Here is a 23,860-nt window from a genome sequence, read left to right as displayed (position 1 = left end):
AATTTTAAACAACCCATGCACTGCCTCTAACAGACAGTAGCCTAAATGCCCATACATATCTTTGCACTCAGACTTATTTATAAGCTGCTTGCCAGTTTATTTGTACCCATGCAATCTTTTTAAAGTTAGTGGCCTTTTACTGTATTTCTTTTTCTTTTTCTGTTGTCAAAGCATTCGACTGCCATATGTACAGTTCCACCTTTTACATTCTGTAAAGTTAGACACTGATAAATTAGAATTCAGCCATGCATATTCACTGCAAATTAACAAAGAAAATTGGAACAATTGGACTGGGGCACTCAGCAGTCCCCTGACACGTTCTCATCAAAATGCTCAATATACAAAGGTTCTCGCATATCCAATGCTTTTCAAGTCTTTTAACAGCTTGGTGCAATTGCATATGTAGCACCACTGGTCCACTGGCCTTATGTTGTGAAAGTATTTTCAAGTAATTCCATTAAATCAAGCACTTTGTATTTGAAAATTCATTATTTTGATTTTTTTTTTTTAAAGACATATTTGAAAGTAATTGCAAATACATGGAAATTTACTACTTTCAACAGACAATCTGGAATTTGATTGACATTTGCCTTGAGCTTTGACTTAGAAGTAAATGCATGCGTTACTTTATTCAGTTTGGCAATTTCAACAGTCAATAAAACTAATCATCACTAAGTTTCTGAAGAAAACCATCAGGCTCACTTTTACTTGTAAATCATTAAGCACAAATTTTCTTGGAATACAGTCCAGACACTCAAGTTTCATACACATCTGGGCTTCGTCGGGTGATGCAATCTGCCACCCATCAACCGATTGTAACTCAATCTATTTAATCCTCTCAAAGTTCTCACCAGAGAGTACCATTCACACCAATCTGAACAGGCACGCACCCTGCCGGGAAACTATCGAGGGCCAAACGAGGCGTTCTGATTTTATCTAAAGGAGATTTATATCCTTGAGAAGTGGATATCCTGGCATAGGAGGCTGGAAACAGATGCCCGTCTGCTTCATACTTCAGATGAGCATTTCATCTTTGCATCAGTTCTGCCCGCCACAAAGAGAACTATTCCAATGATCACAGTAAACCATTTGTGTACATGTACTTTATTTTAAAAAAATCAAATTACCATTTTCCAGGAATTTACATTCCAATGAGAGGGGGGGGAGGAAAAAAAAAATTGAATCCTGCTTCCAGTCGAGCTCTGATGCAATTTCATGTGGGCCCAACCGCCTGGCATCAAGGGTCCTGTACACTCACAACTACAGCACATTACAACTCAAACCACCCACTTCTGCGTGCGCTACGCAGTCATATTGGGAATTCAGAAAATAAAAATTTGAAAGTAAGACTGGCAAATCATACAAACGGAAAAAAAGAGCTAAAAATATTTAAATATCTATTTTCTTAAAAAAAAATTAAACGAGGGCAAGTGAAAGAAACATCCGAACAGGCAGTTTTTGGAATGTGCTGTCTGGATTAAGGGGGAGGGGCTGGGCCAGACATGGTACAGTTGAAACTTGCACGGCTATAGAAAATAATGGGACGAAAGGGGGGGGGAGGGGAGGATTAGCCTTAAAATTAAAACAGACAGAAATGATCAAATAAAAAGCCTTCAAAGCTCCAAGGGTGGGTGTGGGGAGAGGGGTGGGGGTAAAAGGGTGGGGGAATTTAGGGGGGGGTTCCTCCTTTCTCCCCTTCAGTCACCGTTGGGAGTGGGGCTCTTTTTCTGGCTGGGCGACCTGGAACGGCTGAAAGGAACAGAGAGGGGCGTTAGTACAGGGCGGAAGCTGGCCGAACCTCCACAGCGGCAGCGCCCCCCCACCCCCCGCGCACGCCCTTCCCCCGGCTCCTGTCTGGCTCAACCGCAAAACCCACTTACTGCTACACTGCACCGTGACCAGGCCACCGCAAAAGTGCTCAGGCGATGAACGGCCACAGGGTCACTCGACTGGGGGGGGGGGGGGGGGGGTTGGGCGTGGGGTGTTGTACCCACGCTTTCCAATTGAAAAGAAACAAAGGGATATGCAAAGGGCTCAGGGACAGAGAAAGGAAGCTGATGGGCCGCAAGGCAACAGGAGTTAGCAGCAAGAGGGCTATCTGAGGTGTGACACCACCCTGCGGGGGAAGGCCGCGAGTCGGACAGGAGCCGAGGACTGAGCGTGCACTTCCTGCACTTCCCCCCTAACCCCCCCACACCCAAACAAAAACAGAGTTGGGGGGGAGGGGGACAACAACAACAACAACAGATGTATAAAAGGGAAACAAAACTGCCTCCAAACAAGCATACTGTTAGGCACGAGACTCCTGTGCACCTGCTACTTAGAGGACAAAGGGCGTGCTTCTGGGCTGCAGCAGCCCCAGACACACGTTAGGATTCAGAACCCAGGGGAACCCAAGTCCCGGCCACTCAATCCAACACATGGGCCCACCTACTTTAAGGACAAGTGTCACAATTAACAGCTCGAGTTAAAACACTGAAGCCACAGAGTAATGTCCATAAACAGTATGTTAATGCTGCATCTCCCAAGACCAACAGCTAAATGCCCTCTATTTTTATAGAGCGTAAATCAGGCAATCCCTCCCAATGGCTATTATTCAACACAAACCTTTTGAGATACCTTTTACCCAAATACGACAAACAAACCTAAAAACAGTTAGGGAGGGAATGCAGAGTGCAGAGTACAGAAAAGGCTATACCACAGAGAAACTGCAAAAACGGTTTTGTTACGCTAGGTCTTGGGAGCATGTGCGTTCAGGGCTGGGTTCTGATCATAAATGACAGTGACTCTTGAATGGGTTACCTTTGAAGACACTGGCAGAAACAACAAGAACAGAGACTCGACGGACGCGAGAACTTGGAGACACACTGGAGGGTCTTGAAGTCTGATCTCTCGTCAGCTCTCCTCTCACCCTCAGAAGCTAAGCGAGGCCGGAGCTTTGGGCGGGGCTTACAAGGCAGCGGGCGCCTGATCTCAGCACGCCGTTCAGGTGGGGAATGGGGGAGTGGGGAGGGGGGGGGGGGGGGTGGAGAAGAGCGGTGTGTGTATGCGCAGGAAGTGTCTCGTCGGAACGTGCGTCGGACGACCTCTTTAACCCCCGATGGGCGGAGACTGAGGTCTCGTCAGCTCTTTTCCCTCGCGGACGTTAAAAAAACTCAGCAAGGATGAACCTGGTCAGGGCTTGCGCAGGTCGACTCCCCAACTCTAAGAAAAAAAAAAAAAGCCTGCAGAAATTCGTCACTGTAGTCTGATCACGTCTGATTTCTCTCTTTTGGGGTTTGTTTTCACTCTGAAGCTAATCAACAGGGAGGCTGGATCTGAGGAAGAAAAAAAAAAAGAAAAAGAAAGCGGGGCCTCCAGCCGTCACCCAAACAGCGCCCCCTGGAGTCTGAGCTGATCAGCTTTGTGCGTCTCTGAAGCTAAGCAAGGTCTGGCCAGGTCATTCTTGGATGGGTGACCTCCAAGAGAAAAGAACATTAAATCAGGGTGTTGTAAAAAAAATAAAGGTAAAAAAAAAGAAGAATACTATATAGAGGGGGAAATATTGTCCTCCTCGAAGGAGCGAGTTAAGATCCCTGACCATACTGTGTCCTGCACCACCCCCTTTCCCCCCTTACCTGTACCCCCTTCAGACCCCCCCACCTAGCCCCGCCAACAGCCCTTCATCCACTCGGTGTGAGGAGTGCCTTCTGGGACGTCCAGCAGAAGCCCACCCCTCCCCCCCAGGTGGTCAGGGCTGAAATGTCTGCTCTAACGACTCCCCCTCTCCTGCCGTGTATGGAATGAGATCTACGGTCACATGTCAGCATTCCTCACTGGCTAACAGAAGAGAAAAGGGATAACCCGTGTGTGTGTGTATGTATATATGTGTATGTTTGGAATTTCATGCTCATTTCATTTGTACATTAGCATACATTCCTGCAAATAAAAATCAAGTAAGCTTAACACTACTTTAAAAGCTACAAGTACAGAAACAAATTCATTCTTTGCAGTAAAAACAAGGTTTTCGTGGGCTGAGAAAAGGTGCACCGCTGATCAGCTGATGCGGGGGACTTACCCGTCTCTCTTGGGGCTGGGGGAGCGGGACCTGGAGCGAGATCGGGACCGAGAGCGAGAGCGAGAGACCGAGCGCCCCCTGGGGCGCGACACAGAGCGGGAACGAGAGCGAGAGCGGGAGCGACTGTGGGAGGAGAGGAGGAGAGATGAGCGCACAGCCAAACACAAACCTACAGCCGCACTCAGGGGGAGGAGAGATGAGCGCACAGCCAAACACAAACCTACAGCCGCACTCAGGGTGAGGAGTGGAAAGTTCAGGGGTCAGAAAGCTTCTTCCACACATGAAGGCAGCCAGCTGATTTCATTACTTAGGCTAGTTCTCTCTCATGTCTGAATATTTCAAATAAGATAACTGGAACAAAATACCAGGGAGGACTTACTTTCTGAGCCCGGATTTTCCACTGATGCTCGGGATTAACCTGGTTTCCAGTGAACAGTTTTTGCGCAAACACTTAACTGCGTAATTTTATTGATAATTGTAATGGAAACGGTGGAATTTGAAACTAGTCTACTTTTTATACGTTCAACAGGAGTGGATAAAATATTGGCAAAGCAACATTTTTTTCTAAGCCAGGCCAACACAGTGAGCATAAAGTGCAGTGGAAACATTGCATTGGATTTTGCTGTACTGTTGCAAAAAATTTCCATCGGCAATGAGAAACAAAAACAAAACATTTTAGGAAAAGAATTGGCGGAAACCTCTGATTTATAGCTTCTCAATATCTGCGGTGGTCAATACCACACATACAAACGAATACTTTGGAATGCATGTCACTTTTGGCAACATTATACATAACTATATTATAAAAACAAAAATAAATAACTGGTGCTATTGAAGCATGTCTTTCATGTGCTTCAATAGCACCAGTCATTTATTTTTGTTTTTATACTATATTTATGTATAATTTTTGAACAGACATTTGATTTTGTGGATATACTCAAGTGAACACTTTTTTTGTAAGTGAAAAGGATTCTCTCATATAATGGGGCCTACCAACTAATCCACATCATATTAAGGACTAAGCTTGGCATTTCTGGATGGGACAAGACTTGTGAATTACATGGAGTTATTACATAAACCTGTTTAATCTGTAAAAAACTGAGGATAGCCAAAAAAAAGTCAATCACCTTAGGTCTCTAAGGGTTTGGTAGACACACAACCACCGCCATTCCAACAACTTTCTGTTTATTTTGTAATTTTATTTTATTAAAGTAATATTTCAAGGCCTAATTCCATTCCAATCAAGAGATATACCTTTATGCTGCACTTATTTTGGTTAACACATTTGTACAAATCATGTGTGGGCCTAATGTTAGCAATCCTTATTAGCCTCAAATCAGGAGGGTACAACTCAAGTTACTGCAGTAGTTATTACAGCATGTGTGATAATTTTAATGGTGGCAAGTCTATTTTATGGGATTTGTTTATTTTTGTCATCCTCCATCTTCCTCCAACAGGAATGGGGAGATGACAGTTGATTAAAAATATACTTGGATCATTCGATTCCCATTCATTTTGTCTTTTTAAGCATTATTATAGCCTTGTTTGGGACCATTATATTATGTATGGGAGCCTAAAGTTTATAATTTATTTGCGTTACAAAGGTTCTAGCCAATATGATGACTACAATGATGGTTATATTGATCACTACGGTTATCATTATACAAAGAGTTCACCTCCCTGGTTTATGTGCAAAAACAAGCCATAAATATTCTGATAGAAACACGTCAACGTGTGTTTTTTTTAAATTCAATAAATAACTGTCGTGGGACAGAACTTTTTTTGTTGCCAACTTCTACTCTTCATTAATGAGCTCAATCATATCTTGATCTGATTTGTATAAGAACCAGTTACACTGGCAGACTACAAATGCGGTCTAAAAATGTAGCTGTGGTCAAGTACAGGACTGAACAAGTGTAGAGCCGTCTAAAACTTTGAGAAAAAAAAAAAAAAAAAAAAAAAAAAAAACTAAGGTAACTGCTAGGAGCAAAAACCACCATGCAGAATGGCCCTCAAGGACTGGAGTTGTGTACCGCCGCATTAGGGTCGCAACCAATAGTAGCTGCCAATGTATAACCTGTAAAGTTAAATCCTATTTTACATCCAAGAGGGAGACTGAGAACGTAGTGTTCAGAAGAAAAAGTGAGTGCTCTGTATCCTGACTACCCCCCCCCCCCCCCCCAAACAGACCACGCCCAGTCTCACCTCCGCACTGGAGTTCGGGACCTCCGCACTGGAGTTCGGGACCTGGACCTGGCAGGAGAGCCAGACCTACAGGAGAGGGGCACCAGAGGACAGCAGTCAGGCACGCTCATGGTTACAAAAAACAGCATGCCTACACTCACAATACAGTACAACCAAGAAAAAAGGTCTGGTGGTGGTCCTTCTCAAAGGAGAGAACTACATCCACAGCGAGCACCTTCTCTGCAAAAGGTACAATCGCACATGAACCCTCCCAACGTGAGCACGCCGCAGGAGCCCCCTCAGGTCCTCACCTGCTTCTGCGCTTGGAGTACGATGGGGAACGGTACCTGCTGGATGAGCACAGCCAAAACCAATCAGTACCACGTGGCAAACAGGGCAGACAGGAGGTGGAAAGATAGGGGAGGGAAGGAGGGGGGGCGTGGGCAGGAAGCTTACCGGTCGTTACTACGGCTACGGGAGCGGTAGCGACGTCCTCTGGACCTGGAGCGGGATCGAGAGCGTGAGCGGGAACGAGACCTGGAGACACACACACGACGGGAAGGGGTTAGGCGCGAACATGTCCATTCGCTTAATTACAGGCACGCTTAGCCACAGCAACCAACAATGCTCTAGACAAGGACTTTAGCAAAACACAAATTTAGCCATTTGTACAGGTGCTCCAATGTCGTATGCACATACACACTAAAATGGTCAAATTAAGCAATAACAATGACAATGCTAGCAAAGAATTGATAAGTACTACCGACACATACTGGTACAAATGTTAAAAAAAATTTAAAAAATAAAATAAAAATTTTTTTAAGTTGTTGACATTAATTCAAAGGACACCATCAGTAAAGCAGCGGACGACAATCGGAGGTTTAGAGGGCGGTCAGTACCTGCTTCGGCGGCTGCCGCCCCGCTTGCTGAAGCGGTAGCAATCATACGCGTAGTGGCCCTTGTCGCCGCACTGGTAGCAACGGTCGTTGGGGTCAAAGTGCCTGCGGCTCGGCCGGCCGTACCGGGTCTTCCTGGACAAGCCGGTGGAGAGCTCCACTCGGATCCGAGACCCACAAAGCACTCTGGGGAGAAAGAGAAGCGTGACCACAGGGAGAAATCACTCCAACAGAGAATTAGCACCATTTGGATTAAAATACTGAGGCGAGAGTCAGTTTCTCTAATCAGCACTCAAGTTGATTAATCATTAAAAAGACACTTAATGTTTCAGAGACAGTACGAAAAAACACAAAAGTTTTTCCCCGGATGGTGTGAATAAACAAGTGCCTTTCAAAAGAGTGGTAAACTTAAAAGGTAATATAAGGGGTTAGGATCCAAAGGACATTGGAATATTAATTCAACACTAACATCCCAAAGGTGGGGGTTGGAGACACTTTCGCTGTTCATCGGAGAACGTCACTCGGATTAAGATAACGTCAGATTTACTGGTGTCTGTACAGCAAAGAACGTGTGAATTAGGACATGAGAGCATGGGGCGCGCACTTACTTCCCGTCCATGCCCTTCACAGCATCCTCGGCATCTCGGGAGTCTTCATACTCTACAAAGGCGAAGCCGGGAGGGTTCCGAGCTACCCAGACGCTGCGTAAAGGGCCGTAGTAGCTGAACGCGCGCTCCAGCTCGCCCTTGGCCGCGCCATTGCCCAAATCTCCCACATAGACCTTGCAGTCAGTGTTGCGAGACGAGCTGTGGGACGAGGAGTAGTACGACATCTGCAATCTTAAGGACATGGTTGGGAAGAGAAGAGGAATCGGTTAACTCATCTGCCGGGTTAGGAGCGCTCGTGCTTAGCAAGCAAATAATGCAGTTAAAACACGTGACGCTATGCTGGCAAAGTGCCCTCAAGTTTATTAGCAAGGAGTTCAGAATTCCCTTCCATAACGTTACCACTACACGTAAATTAGCTGGCATACGGACGCTAGCCTTCACAGCCTAGTACAATGTGAGGACAAGTCATAATTAGTACATGTAACGACACTTTCCCACTGGTCCTAAGTCCATGTAAACAAACCTCGTTTGCGCCTTACCGAGAAGTTTACTGCCAGCTAGCACGCACTTCATCCGCCAGGAAGTTGAAGCATGCGTGAGTATCTTGACGTTAGCCAAGTTACAACGGACAAACCGATAACGGACAGGTTTCGCCAAGTGATCACCTTAAAGCACGCACAACCAAGTGCAATATACGCTTCCTAGCTCATTACAATACAATCAGCTTGCCCGTTAAATTTAAAACAGCGGCGACCGCGCACACGCATTGGATTTGCTCATATAGACACATTAGCTACCCAGCTATGCTAGCAACAGGGTAAAGGCCCAAACCTATGATACAATTTTTATGCATTACGTTTCCATAATTAAAGTTGCAAGCCAACACAATATTGTGACCATCTTGGAAGAATATTATAAATGTGTGCATGCACGTTTTAAAATTTACGATTTCAGTTAATTTCCTAATATTTAACAACCAGGCCAAAGCATGAGGCGTCCTACGAGTGTGGCTCTGTAAACAATGGCCGCCGCTCTTACCGCCAGTGCCTTCAGTTCCGTGAGTGAATACGGTCTTGTTTTTCCGTTCTCCTACAAATCAAAAACAAATTCGGAAACCTTTCCAATGGAGAAAGGGATAAAATAACTTATCACGTCAACTATTTGTTAGAGGACATAAAGCCTGCAGTTGTCCCAATGGCACAAGGGCCTACTTACCACCCTCTTCTACAGTTCGTTCCCGTAATTTGTTCCCTTGCGAAAGCAAAACCTACCCGGGTAACTACCGCACATGCGCACTTTATAACAATCGATTTTGCGTTCGACAGACAGGAGGGGTTTCCCTACAGAGGTTAAAGGGGCTCCGCGCAAAACACAGTCCTCAGCCGAGAAAGCAGGTTGGATAAGTTGTATTGAAAAAGTGTTGAGCTCTTGCCTGTAAAGTCTTAACTTGGCGAATGGCATACTTGTCATCCCATTGTAAGGGAAGTGCTGACAACATTGTCGTGTCCTACACGTCAGTGGGAATCAACATCCTATCAGAATTTTCTTCGTTCAGATTTATATTTTCATATTTTTTAAATAAAATTAAATATTCAAGCAACCATTGTATACATGCTTGCATTAGACTTCAAAATGCATTCCACCCCAATCCAAAGATTTAATAGCACGATGTAGGCTACAAGAAATGGTGTTAAACATTTAAGTCCATTAATTAGGTTTCTGGCTTATGCAATGTTTTCTTAGTGGATTTCTCCCCTGCTATCTTTAATGTAATTTCTTTTTTATTTTCCTTTTCTCAGAAATTACATTGTACTGCTCTTGTTGTTTATTTGTATTTATTTGTCCTTTATTTTACCATGGAAGCCCCAATGAGATAAAAATCTCTTTTGTGAGGGTGTCCGGTCCAAGAAGCAATGTGCAGTACGTAAGCTGAAACAGAAGAAAACAGATAACATTCAAAAAGAAAAACAATGACCTAAAACAATGGTATTTGGTTGTTAAATACATTCACATACTTTTTTACATTTTTTTTTTGCCAATAATTTAAAAAATAACGTATCGCGTTTTGTATTTCAGCAGTAAAAACTGCTTATGCTTACATGAATGCTGCAATAGGTTATGTACACATTAATCTCATGTTGTTCAGAAGCTCTGTTTGGAAACTCTGAGAATGAATTCCTCTGAGAAATCAGACGATGCGTACAGCAGTTCCTTGGTAAAGTTTCTAATGAGCTTCTTGTATTTCCAGCTCACAAACTGCGGCGGCTTTTTCCCTCTTCGTTTCCAGCATGAAGTAGCCTAAGCTACGGAAAAGGTGCTAAAGAAAAGAACTGGGTTTGTAGCTCTTGAGATCTGTGCTCTGGCATATGAAAATTTTACCCCCCATGAAATTGTACCGCAGCCCCCACCCCATCACTTCTGCATCACAGGTCACAGTAATGTCTTGCACTTGTATAACTGAAATGATGTAGTGTATGCTATGCTACTGTTGTGCAATAAAGGTGTAATGATGCTGTTGTGCTGTAAATGTATACTAATAACCAGGACGTGAATTACAGGGGGTTTGGGGGATTCTGATGCCCCTTAGTGAGGAAGTAAAAACAAAAGGTTAGGGGGATTCAAAAATCTGTGCATAAACTAGGTAATTCTAATAGTAAATATTCAAATGTGTTTCGCCAGGCCTGTCTGAAGTGAAATTGTAATACAATGCGAGTTTCACTCCCTCATTACATTAGCACATTAATTGTTAAAAGAACATGCCATTTGTACTATGGGGAGGCAAGGGAAGCTCAGCCCCTCCAAAAGAGCTGAGCTCCCCTGAACAGACTTTTCCCACACAAAGTAATAAGTCGTATATGGTATGGAACAACAGTATGCTTTCTCTTTTGTGTGAATTTGCATTCTGCATACTCTGTATTGAGTTCCTGACCAGCTGAAATGTGTACATTCAGTATAAGAGCATATTTTCTTTCTTGCACAAACATGCATGTGTTTTTGTAAATTCCTAATTTTGTAAATTACTGAAAAGTTAAGAAGGTATTATCCATTGGCCAGGCCCACAAGGAGTACAGTACCCAGATTGAGTCTACGACATCATAAAAGTGTCAGAACCTGTCAGCCCAAAAACATTCCAAGCAGTTTCTATTTACTGTTACAATATAAACTACACAGCAAAATCTGAAACGTGTCATTGAAACAGAGGGCTAAAATTCCAAGCATATTATTGGGGCTGCTGTTCCACAAGTGCTCCTTCAACTCTGAGCTGACAATAAAGACACAGACTGCTGGAGTTCAAAATAAATAAACTATATTTAATAAAGTCAACTGGAGTTATTACAAGTCTGTTTTTTTCCAGGACACATTACACGTCATGCCATGTTCTCCAAAACAAGTCATTATCCTCAATTTCTTTTTTTCTTGCTTTTTTTCCTTTTAATATAAAAACAGTTTAATATTCTCTTCTATTAATTTATTACAGTACTGCATGTATATTTATTTTCTTAAATCGTAAGATTCCTTAAATTATTTCTACAAATATCAGGCAGAGAGAAAAGGTCACAGATAAGTTTTTCCACAAAATACACAAGTGAGCAAGTCCCCAGAGTGGAGTACCCAGCATTTGGGGGACAGGACACAAACACGGATACAGAGATCACATATACCAACAAACTAACAAACAAAGCAACAAAGACAAGGAAGTTCTCCTGTTCACAGCTTTTTGCATATGTATAATAAACATTTCAACATAATTTTTAAAAAAAGAAAAGAAAACATGTGTCAAGCTTCGTTGGATTTTTCTACCTTTGTTGTGAACATTAATAGGTTAGCACTATAAGAACAGACTGTCGGCAGACCAGTGAATAGTCAAGCTGTTTGGGATGGCTTGTTGATGGACAGCTCTACGGACAGCCACGTGCAGGAATGTGTATTTGGGGTCTGGGGTCTCCAGCTTTTCCTTCTTTTCTTTTTTCAGGGTAACTCCACCCCAGCGGCTCCTACTTTTGCTTCCACTGAAGGCTCCAAAAACAATGGCAGCAACCACACCTGCCTCAGGAAAGTGCCTCAATCAAAACGAAGACCTCAATGTCTGCAACGGATCGTGCTGAGCCATTGTAGGGCAATGGGGGTGGGGGTTATGCATTTGCACATTAGAAGCACACTATCAATACTGCAGGGAGAATTCACTCATTTACAGCAATGGCATGATCCAAAGAGTTAGAGATGAACACGAAAGGATTATTTTCGGCACAATTATGAACAGATCACTTGAACGAAATGTGGTTATAATCGACCCCACTGGCTTTGTTTGAGTCAGTGTGCTAAAAGTGTCTTAGTGGAAATACCTATCGAGTTCAGACCACTAAAAACGCAACACAAATTACCTACACATAGGCCAAATGACACCAAACGCAACTGGCGCCCAGCTTGTATTGAGAAACTCTGACGTGGGATGTCGTTGTATGAAGTCTCCAGAAGATGTTGTTTTTTCGGAGTTTGAAAGTTATTATTCTAGAACAATATGGAACATCAAATTGTGACCAGAGTCTCCAGTGCATTTCCAGTAAGTGGGTCCTTTGAGTTCAAGAGGGTAGTCTCAGTAAACAGAGTTCAATGTTAGGAACAGTCACCAATCATTAGCAAAATAAATAAATAAATACATATATAAATAAATATGGTAATAAAAAAATTTAGGAGGAAATATTCCACATAAAATGGCTGACAATCGAACAGAGGTATATGTACAAGGGATACAAATTGCTTTGAGATCAGGCTATGATGTCAGCTACTGTAAAAAGAAATAACAGGAAATGAAAAAGTAGCAAAGAGATTTTCCTCTTTTCAGTAGAAACTTAGAAAAATATCTAAACGTTTCTTCATTGTTAGTAAACAGCAATTTCTATAATCAGTACTCCTGCAATACTCTTTATGTATATGGATATAGAAAATTACCATTGTGTTTTCAGAGATAGAAAGAACTGCTTAAAAAGTTTACAAAGCTGTTTGGAGGAGACCAAAAAGTCCATGACACAGAAAATAATTATCTACTGTATCATATGTGCAATCACAAAAATGTAATGATTGGACACATTCCTGAAGTCCATCAGCAAAACACACAGCAGGCCAGGGACATAGCAGTCACAGACAACACATTTATACATATATACCAATATAAATATATATGTATGTCTTCAGATAAATAAGAATATATTTCACATTCATTTCGTGCTAATTCACAAAAGTCTTACATATTATGAAATTTTGATATACTCGTGTGCAATTTGGATTGCAATAGAGTCAAATCTAAGAAGACATACAAACTCCAGATACAAACTAGGAAACAGAAACCAGTCAGATCAACACAACTGCGCACCAGTGGTGGTGTAAGTGTTTTTTAAAATGAATTTTTAAATGCCTCCCAAAATGATTGATAATCATATGACAGACATTCATTAATGTATGATCAAGACCATCCATATCCCAAGCTGTTTGTAACTGAGTTGCTACTGTAAAACAAGAAAAAAGAAACTTCATAGTTATCTGTATCGTAGTTATCAGTGTCTTTCCGGTTTGTTCTCCCAGGGGGCAGCACTGAGCACGAGTCAGACAGGTTTGTACGTATAAGAGGCATTCCACCCGCCTTGTCCAGGCAGTCTCCTTTCTCAGCACAGTCCCGTTCCTCACTCCCTAAACTCCTCACTCTGTAATACTGGCTCTCATCACAGCTCTAACGGCTCGACTGTGACCAACCCGCCATCGTTCATCATTCCACAGCCTGCTAAAAATGAGGGCCCCTAAAAACACCCTCTCGCTAATTCCCCATCACACACTCACTCTCAGTCATGGCTCGCGGTTAAAACTCATCTAAAGATTGTAAAAAAATAAATAAAAAAATTAAGTCCCGAGAAATAGAAGGCTGTGTGATCAAAAATAAATACAAATTTATATTATTCAAATTATCTCTCTTTTTCAAGGGATTTGCCATATGGAATGAGACCCTCAGGTCATATACTGGTCATACTGCAGAAATAAATGAATTTCCCTCTCGTCTGCATGCGGTACCTCTGGCTGCTTTATTGCACTTCCACCACAGACATACGCCTCACCGCCCCAGACGCCGCCATTTGGGCGTGTGGCTCTTCCCCTGTTCTGACAGCATGGGGTGAATCAGGGAGAAATGGGGCACACAGCATATTTTATTCCCTAAAGCTATATGCTACTCCACCTACAGCGCTGAGACTATGTAGGCAGTCTATTGCACATGAACTCTTAAGCATTTTGGTGTCTGGTATCTGCTAAATGCAAACAGAACTGCACAGTATTACAGCACAAATACTATATCAATAAATAAATTAATAAATTAATTAACATAAATAAATTAATTAACATAAATAAATAAATAAATAAAACATTTTTGTTAGTTTTTTTAAGGCAATATAAAGGTTGGACACAGTACCTCAAAGTAGGGTATCTGAACCCAAGCCTGCAGCCAACACATAACAGTTCCGTCCCCCTGCTGAGAACATTGTAGAAGGACCCAGGGCAGGGTAGGGCCAGGCAGGCTGTGAAGGAACACTTCCACCCAGGCTCCCCACTCCTGAACTGCCTCTTGCTTTTGGGCTGGGAACCTGTCCTGACGCACACAGGAATGAACACTGCTGAACGAGCCTTGTTTAAAAAGCGCTGATGTAGGCGGAGGTCTGGGCGTGACCAATCGGCTGCAACGCCATTCAACTGGGGCGGGGAAAACAGCGAATGTGACCACTGACCACGGATCAGTCAGCCTTCTTTCACAAAATGGCCGGGTGAGAATTAGGACAGGGTCAGCTGATCCGGGGTCAGTGTTTTCAGGCTCTGGGAGAGGGTGGGTGTGGGTGTGGGTGTGGGTGGGGGTGGAGGTGTGGGTGTGGGTGTGGGTGTGGGTGGGGGTGGGGGAGGGTGAGGTTGGGGTGCATCTATGTTTTGCTGCTTGCGCTATGTGAACTCAGATAGGAGTGCCACACTGAAAGCAGAGCCTCCTGGGAGGATGACATGATTCTCTACATTAAAAAAAAAAAATGAATACTGTATCTGAAAATTTCACCATTCATGCGTGTTTTGACCATGCCGTGCTCCACTACTCTGTCATGCATCACTATTACATCATAGCAACAGGTTAGCTGACATATCAAAAGGACTCAGCTGCTGTGAAGTCAAATGTTACAAACTACAGATTATCACAAAGACAGACATATTAAAATTGAATTAACAACATTACCATCTTATACTTTCCTCTCTAGCAGGCCAATCACTGCTCTTATGCATCTTTAACACATGAATTGTGGCCTGCCCTCCAGCCAGCTCAGCCTTGGACCAAGCAATCACCCGTGGACCAGTGGACCAACGAACCAATCACCTCGCTTCACATCTTTTGTGCAAGAGTGCTAAAATATTGACAGTGCACTTCTGTTCAGACACGGATCGGTATTCTGACAAAGTGGGGAAACAAATTTGAGAACATGGAGACGAATCTGAGAATGTGCAGATAAATCTGTGGAAGTGGAGACAAATTTGAGAATGTGTTTGCCGTGTTGCTGTGAGTATAGATTTCCTTCACACACAATTAGTGTGTGTTTCAGCTGAAGAGACCTGGTGCAGGCTTCCTCTCAGGTCTTTTAGCCGATATGTAAAATATACGCTGAACTGTAAGTCACCCAGAAAATGGGTGCCTGTGAAGCAAATGTTTTATTTTCTATTTAACCCTTATTTAACCAAGTCAGTCAACTGAGAATTTAATTATCTTAATATGTAATGTAAAATACCACCATACAGAACAGTTGCAAAGGAAAACTTGGCAATTAAATACAGAATCGCCATTTATAGCATGTTTGTTGACTTTTCTGAATCCTGGAGTAATGTGAAGTAATTACCCTAATTTACAACATGGAGGGGTAAGCGGGAGGGTCAGGAGGGCAGTGGATGGAGCGACTGAGTGTAACCGACGGTATGAACAGTCTGCAGTTTTGGGCTTGTGAAAACTCATCTCCTTAAACACAGGGAGAGAAAACCATTCCAGAAAATTCCATGCCAGGTTGGAGCTGCAAGGTTACACTGAAGCGCTTGGACACCCTGTCCTCCCGCAGCCCAAAAGCTCCGAGCAGCGCCGGCCGTGGCGTTCGCTGTACCTGCAAGCTGTCGCCATACTGTTTGTCTTCTTCCAGCAAGACACAGGGATGCATTGAATTTGCATTGCGCCCACCATGCATTTCCAAAAGATGGAGCATGACCAAAGTTACACAACCATGAAAAAGAGCTCAAGATCAGAGAAATGCAGGAGACACTGTGTCTCTATATCTAACTATCTCTTCCTGTGAAACTCTGGGGTTTTAAATAACTGGGAAACCACTATTCCCCTTCTCCCAGGCAACACATTGAGGAACACCAGACGAACACTAAGCCCATTTTTTTTTCAAAAGAAACCAAAATAAAACTCCCTGTCGCTAAAGGCACCAGGCTAGCTGTCCTCCTGTCAAGACAAGCGGACCATCCAGACACTAAGAGGCCGAATTAGGATTTCTTTACTTCCTGTCTGACAGCAGACATGTTACTAAACTCAACGCACACTTCATAGGTGCACTTAAAACCCAGCGTTATTGGCCCTTGTGGAGTATCTCCCTTCCAGGTGACCCAAAGAGACCCCTCCCCTCTAACATTTTTGGAAATAACTTTACACTTGTAAAGAACCAAATAATCAAATAAATACATATATATATATATATATATTCCATCAACATGTTATTTTGACTGTTCCACCGTTGCACAATTCCCCATTTACACTGGGCAGAAGATGGACTGAACTGTTTTTTTCTGTTTTAAGTTTCTCAGGTTGCTGATAACATGGGACTGGGCTTGACTGAGTCCAATGCCTCATCTTCTGCCACAGTGGGGGTTTTTAGGCCAAAAGCCAAGGGGATCCAAGCAGCACATGTGACGAAAAGGCCCTCGCCTTTACGTCCTTCTGAGGGGCTGTGTCTGTACCCGAGGGGCTGTGTCTGTACCCGGCGTCTAAGTGTGAGACAGCGGTACGATGAGAAGGGCGGGGAGATACCGTCCCCAGCTGCGTCTCTTCATCAAACAGACGCGTGAGTTGAAGGGGAAAGGCGGGGTCTCTCATGCCTTGAGGTCCAACAGGGCACCAGGGACAGCAGGAGGGTCAGTCGAGGGGCAGACCCTTCCCCAAAAAATGTTCACCATGGTGCTGCACCCCGTTCGTATGCTAAACGGAATCCCGTCTCTCTCTCTCTCTCTCTTTTTCTGTTCTTCATTGTCATTATTCTCACTCTCCTGCTCTCTCCCTACATGCTGTCTCATTCGTTCTCTCAACTTCTCTTCCCTTCTTCCTCTCATCTAATTTCTGATACTCATCCCTTACTCCAGATATCAATCTCTTCCTTCTACACTCTCTCTTTCCTTGTACTCATTTTTTCAATGTTCAGCACTGGTGAGTGTGTGCGTGCATGTGCATATTTGTATGTGTATGTGTGTGTGTATGTGTGTGATGTGTTCATGTATGTCCATACAGCTTTCAAGGTGTGGAGTAGGAGAGTGAACTTCATAAGGGTTGTAGAAAGAAGTATGTAATGTGAGTTCATGCATGCATATGTGTGTGTGTGTGTGTGTGTGGTGTGTGTGTCCACCCTTCCTGTGCATTTAAAAGCCCTCTATGTGGCAGTAGGCCTCCAGGCTGGAGAAGAGGATGTAGAGGAACCAGAGGCCGAGGAAGAGGAGGCAGGTGAGCACCCGCGCGACCCGGGGGCCGCCCAGCTCGCCCCCGATGGAGGGCCGTCTCCGGAACAGCAGCACACCCATGCAGATGAAGGCGAAGATGGTGAAGAGCGTGACGGAGAAGGCCAGCGAGCCGGGATCCACGCGGAAGGCCTTGCCCTTCACCCGCCAGTACACGGCCGCCACCGACCACGCCACCCCGATGCCCAGGAACACGTTGACCGCGTTGCTGCCCGTCACGTTGCCCACCGACGCGTCCGCATACTGGTCCTGCGTGGCTGCCACCTTACTGGCAAAGGTATCTGAGGGGGGGAGAGAGGAGAGGAGAGAGAGGAGAGAGGGGGAGAGAGGAGAGAGAGGAGAGAGGGGGAGAGTAGAGGGAGAGGGAAGAGAGGGGGAGAGAGAGAAGAGAGGGAGGAAGAGAGGAGAGGAGGAGAGGGAGAGAGAGAGGAGTGGGAGAGAAGAGAGGGGAGAGGAGGAGAGGGAGAAGGAGAGAGAAGAGAGAGGATAGAGAGGAGAGGGAGAGAGAAGAGAGGGAGGGGGAGAAAGAGAAGAGAGGGAGGAAGAGAGGAGGAGCAGAGGGAAATGGAAAAGAAGTGAGAGAGGGGAGAGAGAGAGAAAGACAGCGAGGCAGGGGTTGGGATTTGGGGTAGAGAGTGATTATAGACATTGAGGGAAAGAGAATGAGTCATGCACTGAACTTGTGCTAAAAATACTTGTATGTGTTTATTTCTTTTATGCAGTTTATTTTAATCCCCATTAGCTGCACCATAAGCAACGACTACTCTTCCTGAGGTCCACAAGTGTGTTGTCAGTTTCACACACACTGTTAGCTGTGGCTTCTCTTAAACATCCCCGCGACTGCAAGTAACAGCAACGTACCTAACAGTGAAATGTGTATCAGCACGTCAGTGTGGGGGGTAGGGTGCAGGGGACAGGGCAGGTTAGGGGGGGGCGCGTACGGCACGCGGAGGGGTGCGTTTGGCGGGGTGAACGGGGCAGAATTCGGCAGCGCGTCCGGGCTCGCTAACCTGGAATGGAGGTGCCCAGGGCCACGAAGACCACGGCGGTGACGGTGTCGCGGAGCCCCACGGTGCAGCCGAAGTGCGAGGCCAGGTCCCCGATGATGGCGGTGAGGAAGCCGATGACCGAGATGGACACCACGAAGCAGGCCCAGCCGTTCCAGTACTCGGTGGGCGGCACGCAGGCGAACAGGACCTTCCAGAACACCGTCAGGAAGTGCATGACGTAGTCGAAGCAGGAGGGCAGACGCTCCTCGCGCCCTTCCTCTTCCTCGTCATCGCCGTCGCCTAGGGAGGGAGTAGCCCGCAGCCTCAGTTACACAGCAGCTACTCTGTCCCATCGCCGACACCATCCCTGGGCTGTAATCATCCCAAACACCATGATTACGAGCTTCGGCAGCCTTTCACCATTTCACCATGCAGCCGAGCTCTAACTGCCTAACCCAGGCTGGCCACAGCAGGATGGGCTTGCTTTTTCATTCTCAGGCTCCTCTCTGGATTTCTTCCCACCCAGGAGGTTTTTCTTGGCCTGTTTGTTTTTATTTCTACCTCACTTCTTGGATTTTTGGGGTTTCAGCTCGGTCATTCTCCGTTTTCCCTCCCTCCTCTTTTTCCTCTAAGGTGTCTTTGTTACATAAAGCACAATACAAATAAAACTGAACGAAGCTTAATTCAATTAAATAAGCTCTTTAGAGCCAGACGGAGCATTTGGCCTCCGAAAAACGTCTCCTGTATGATTAAAAATTAAAGATACAAAAATAAAATCTGTTATACGACTAAAGAATTTCTATTTTCCATCACGCTAGATGGAAGGTAATGTTCAAACACAGCTCAGATGTAACTTGTGTTTTAAACCACAGCGACGAACATAAACTGTTCATTTTATGGGTAACAATCAATTTACAATAAGGTCACATGAATTGCCATTAATGCCAATTCATGTAACCTTATTGTAAAGTGTTACCATTTTATGACTAATTAAAATAAAAAGTAAAAACAATTACAGTTTTAAGGTAAAAACAAAGTAAAGGAAAAAGTACCTGTATAAAAAGGTAAAAACAATGTCATTGGTTGCATTATACAGCATCACATTTTGGAGCAACCTCAGTGTGTGGGTACTCCTCATTTCTCCATAAGTAAGTCTGTAAAGCTGCACTGACCCCATCTATCCACCAGGGGGAAGGACAGCACCGCAGTGCTCCTACAGCCAGAGCGAGACTCTAACACAAGCCCCAATCACGTCTCCATCTGCATGCAGGGTGGGGCTATGGGGGGAATCAGGGAATGCTTTCCTGGGCACTAGTGGGTCCAGGGGAGCCCCCAGAGGTGCGGCGTGTATGTGTGCATGCACACGGAAGGGCGGGGGTGGGGGGGGGCTTTCTCATATTTTTACATTTTTTTCCCTGCACAAATAATGTTTACATCTGTCCCTGTCTGCAGAGACCACTCAAGCATTTCTACCTAGCGTGGCGGTGAAAACATGCAAATGCAATGGCTGCGTTTAGAGCTACTTCACTTATCTTCGACTGAATCTTTCAGCGCGACCGAGAGAGCATTGTTGCTTGGATACACTGACACACGGCTGCGTTTGTGCACACACACACACAACACTGACAGACACAACAGTGCGCACAGCCTCACCTGCACTGACAGTCACAGCCTCGATGAACTGCTCCCTCCAAGAGTGAGTACCAATCACTAGTGCCAGGTTGGTCTTCTTAATGAGCTTGTCCACTGTACTCTGCCAATCACAGTGAGAGAACAACATGAGCATCCAGTCACAGACAAAGGAGAGGTGCTCAATTATAAAATGACAGGAAGAAATAACCAAATAACCTTTGTTGAAAAGGTCAGGAACTAATTTACACCATCTAAATAAGTAACAGCATCTGAAATGAGAAAACAATGCTTTCATCTGAAGCGAGAAAGCACTTTCAAGAAGATAATGCTCACAAAGCATTGATTGGTTCTTATAAATAAGGCACTCATTTAAACACACACATGCACACACAAGTAACATGCAGTCACAGAAACTTTCAAGGCCTCAAGAACACAATTTTTGGTTGTTTTTCTTGACCTGAAGAACCACATCAGAGCTAGCCAGAAGTGCAGAAATATTCAGGACTGAAACCAGAGAAAAGAGAACCAGCAGTTCAGCCATATCCAGAACCCCTGTGCTGCCATGCGGCCTTAAAATGACCTCCCGCTCGTTAGACTGACATCCCACCATGAACAATCACGGCACCCAACTGAGTCTTGCTGGATATGAGTGAAGAAGTTCCACCACTCTGATTGGCTGTGGGCCAAGTCAGAGACACAGGTGGATTTAGGTTTGTCAGGTAAGAGCACCCAATCAGAGAGGATCTCTCATAGTGGACCCAGAGGCCCTGTCGAATCATGGAGCTGGGTCCATGCACCTACCGGATTGAGGATCCCATTGGGAGTCATTCCCTGTCGGATCTGACGGGTAAGAGGGGGTCAGAATGGGTGACAGTTTCTTAACTAAAAACAAAGCGGTTCTTTCAGACTTGGGCCTGAGCTTAAGTTGTGCTTGTTGTGATAAGTAAATATCAATGACATTGTGTAATACATGGGCTCTTTCAGAGTGAATTCTGTGCAGTGATTTTAGTCACTGAGTCGTGTTAAAGTCATTGAGTTGTGTTAAAGTAATACAGGCTACAATCTCAATGACAAAATACCAGAAAGTACTACCTAATGAGAAGTTTCCCTATGAGTGACGCTCGTCCTCTGGTTCTGCATACCACATTCAAAACCCATAATTATGAATATAAAAAAAAACTGAAATCACCCACGTTATTGCATCAGCAGAATTATTAAAGGAAATAACCAACGCGGCCAACTCCCTGCCAGGCTTACGTGAAACAAGAGGAAAGCGAAATTCTGTCAAGCTGTCTCTCTGTCAGGCACAAAAGTCGCCAGATTAGCCTCGACTCAGATGATGCATTTTTATTGTCATATCTGCCCGTGGGTGATTATTTAATTTTATTCTGCTTATGTGTGTGGCTTTAAAATGCCAAAAGCAGACTTAGCAGGCCTAGCAAAAAAAGAGTAAATCTCTAACTAGATTTTAATACTGGATTTTTTAATAAAAAATGATTACAGAGGTTCTCTCATGTATTTAAATCCTAGTGCTCTATATTAAATATGCATGCAAATGCAGCTGCTGTTTGAATGTAAATTAAAATATATGGAAAGATATTTACATATGACATTTGCATTTAACTACTTAAATACGTCAAGTACATCGTATACGATTCACATCACATTAGGCATTTAGCGAAAACACTTTTTTGGGGTTTTTGCCAAACACTGAAAATGACGCTAAAGATGAGACTGAAACACAAAGCCAAAGTGCTGACGATGTAAATAAATGTATGAGAAAGAAGAGCTGTCCCTGCCTGAACTTCCTCTTCTCTATCCTCACCAGAATGTTTCAGCTCCAAGGTGCAGAAAATCTTTTCTCGGTTTTCGCTGCTGCGTTCAGGCGTTTGCTCCGTGAATGCCATCGCACGTCTCACGTTATGAAACGCTTCAGCCCTCAGCGCTGTCTGAAGTCCACCGCTCTATCTGAGGTTTCACTCCGGAGAAGATGGCCTCTCGACCAACAGGAAACCTCATGCAGCATTTGGGATTACTTCCTCAATTGGTATGCATTTGGCCTCACCCAAATACTCCATCCATCCATTACCTACACCCGCCTGTACAATTCAGGGTCACGGGAAGGCTGGAGCATATCCCAGCATGCATTGGGTGCAGGGCAAGAACGACCCCTGGACGGGGCGCCAGTCCTAACCCAAATACAGCTTAAAATAAAAGATGTTTGGGCAAATCTGAACTGCAACCCTGTGTTCAGTGCACCCTGGTTGTAATGGGGAGGGATGCGTTGGCTGTTGTTCTCACCTTGAACTCGTAGGACTCCTCAATGACCACCTCCAGTCGGCTGTGCTCCCCTAGTATGGGCTTCCCCATCTCCGCGATACGACGGGCCTCCTCCTCCTCCGCACTCATCTGCCCCTCCGGGTCCTCTGAGAAACGGACAGAGCAGGGAGAGAGAGAGAGAGAGAGAGAGAGAGAGAGGCAGAGCAGGACAGCCCACAGAGGGAGCGATGGAGGGATGTAAAGATGGGGAAGAAGGGGGAGTGAGAGAGGAAACAAGTGTAAGGGAGAGAGAGAGAGAGAGAGGGAGAGGGAGAAAGAATGAGAGGGAGGACAGAGAGAAAGGCATAGAAAGGGAGAGAGAGGAAGAAAGGGCAGGGACAGAGTGTAAGAGGTGCTGATCTCATTCTGCTTCTCATTTTTAATGTCCATTTTACACACCACACATCTGCTTTGTCAGTAGGTATTGCTCTTGTCCTTAATTGCCATTCTCACTCTCATTTTTGTTTTCGTTAGTTATACATCCAATGCCATGACAACGAAGGACTTGTTTTTGTTCTTATTATGACAATGGCTGTGTCCCAATACGAAAGGACCTGACGTAGAAGGCAGCATTTTTCCTTCGTAGGCATGTTCCAAACCGAAGTCTTCCTTCTTATTTCGGTGCCTTATTTCAGTTAAATTTGAAGGCAACATCTGATGCATCCTTCACTAGGTAGGATATCCCATAGGTCTTTGCGATTAACCCAGACTTCTCACTTCCATTAAATTAATGGCAGCTCAAACCATAAAAGCGCTGGAGGCAGAGGAGTTTGTTTATCAAATGTGAATATACAGAGAACTTGATAATTTGTTTTAGTTATATCTATAAGAGCATTTAATTATTTAATACACTAGAATCATGTTTAATGTTTTTAAGCCTTGGTGAGCTTCCCCTGAATTAGCCAGCTAACTTGCTTGTAATAACTTCCCAATAGAGCGTCGGGACGCTCAGCTGGAAAGCAAAAGCCCACAGCTGTAATGGTAAACACTGATCTTGTGTGGGCACGTGAATGCTCTGTGACATCATTCTGCCTTCTGAGTGCGTCCAAAATCTGTTGCCTTCTGAGGATACTTTTCCGTTAGGACGCTACCTTCGGGAAGGAGCTCTTTCTAAGAATGCAGGCAGCGAGGCCGTTACCTTCGTACGGGGACACAGCCAATAATCAGGATTTAATTTAATTGAAAGAGAAAGAGAGGGAAGGGAGGAGGATACAGCCAGAGCCGTGTGACTTGCTGTTCCTAAATCAAAACTGCAACAAACAGCCGAACAAATTCAGAAGACAACAGGCGTGAAAGAACGCAGCCCAGACACACAGCCAATGCACTCGAGTGTCAGTCAGTTCTCTGTGTTCCTGTTCAGGGAGATGTGCTCTGGTAGTCCTGCCTACAGCT

General features: G+C 44.5%; 2 protein-coding genes across 11 annotated transcripts in view; both read right to left on the bottom strand.

Moving 5' to 3' along the window:
* Nucleotides 1-1,088: 1,088 nt before the first annotated feature.
* Nucleotides 1,089-9,094, bottom strand: srsf7a (serine and arginine rich splicing factor 7a). Of its 6 annotated transcripts, XR_004761658.1 has the most exons (10): nucleotides 8,961-9,093; nucleotides 8,784-8,834; nucleotides 7,746-7,976; nucleotides 7,141-7,323; nucleotides 6,698-6,778; nucleotides 6,553-6,591; nucleotides 6,263-6,328; nucleotides 4,058-4,180; nucleotides 2,803-3,317; nucleotides 1,089-1,749 (listed from the first exon to the last, which is right to left on the bottom strand). XR_004761658.1 is itself a non-coding variant. In XM_035384069.1 (9 exons), the coding sequence occupies exons 3-9, from the start codon at nucleotides 7,967-7,969 to the stop codon at nucleotides 1,698-1,700; spliced, it is 765 nt and encodes a 254-aa protein (XP_035239960.1). In that variant the 5' UTR covers nucleotides 7,970-7,976; nucleotides 8,784-8,834; nucleotides 8,961-9,094; the 3' UTR covers nucleotides 1,089-1,697. The 6 variants fall into 6 exon arrangements, 5 of the variants coding, with proteins under 5 accessions (XP_035239960.1, XP_035239961.1, XP_035239956.1 ...); XM_035384069.1 differs by lacking the exon at nucleotides 2,803-3,317 and having other exon boundaries at nucleotides 6,553-6,588; nucleotides 8,961-9,094; XM_035384070.1 differs by having other exon boundaries at nucleotides 1,089-3,317.
* Nucleotides 9,095-14,164: 5,070 nt separating this feature from the next.
* Nucleotides 14,165-23,860, bottom strand: part of slc8a2b (solute carrier family 8 member 2b) — a 76,556-nt gene continuing 66,860 nt past the window's right edge. For all 5 annotated transcript variants that reach the window (XM_035384061.1, XM_035384062.1, XM_035384060.1 and 2 more), the window contains 4 exons: nucleotides 22,451-22,575; nucleotides 20,171-20,270; nucleotides 18,539-18,817; nucleotides 14,165-17,809 (listed from right to left, as the gene is read on the bottom strand). In XM_035384061.1, the coding sequence (XP_035239952.1) occupies nucleotides 17,433-17,809; nucleotides 18,539-18,817; nucleotides 20,171-20,270; nucleotides 22,451-22,575 (881 nt within the window). In that variant the 3' untranslated portion in view covers nucleotides 14,165-17,432. The remainder of the gene's footprint in view (nucleotides 17,810-18,538; nucleotides 18,818-20,170; nucleotides 20,271-22,450; nucleotides 22,576-23,860) is intronic.

Source organism: Anguilla anguilla, chromosome 12 (assembly GCF_013347855.1).
Source record: "Anguilla anguilla isolate fAngAng1 chromosome 12, fAngAng1.pri, whole genome shotgun sequence".
NCBI classification, from domain to species: domain Eukaryota; kingdom Metazoa; phylum Chordata; class Actinopteri; order Anguilliformes; family Anguillidae; genus Anguilla; species Anguilla anguilla.
The sequence above is the reverse complement of the archived record's forward strand: the minus strand, read 5'-3'. Positions and strand labels throughout refer to the sequence as shown.

Excerpts from the sequence above, each read along its gene's own strand:
- srsf7a (XM_035384065.1), bottom strand. The coding sequence starts at position 7,969 with ATGTCGTACTACTCCTCGTCCCACAGCTCGTCTCGCAACACTGACTGC. Across the intron at positions 7,324-7,745 it reads GTGAAGGGCATGGACGGGAA|AGTGCTTTGTGGGTCTCGGA; the intron begins GTAAGTGCGCGC and ends CTTTCTCCCCAG. Across the intron at positions 6,779-7,140 it reads GGCGGCAGCCGCCGAAGCAG|GTCTCGTTCCCGCTCACGCT; the intron begins GTACTGACCGCC and ends GTGTGTCTCCAG.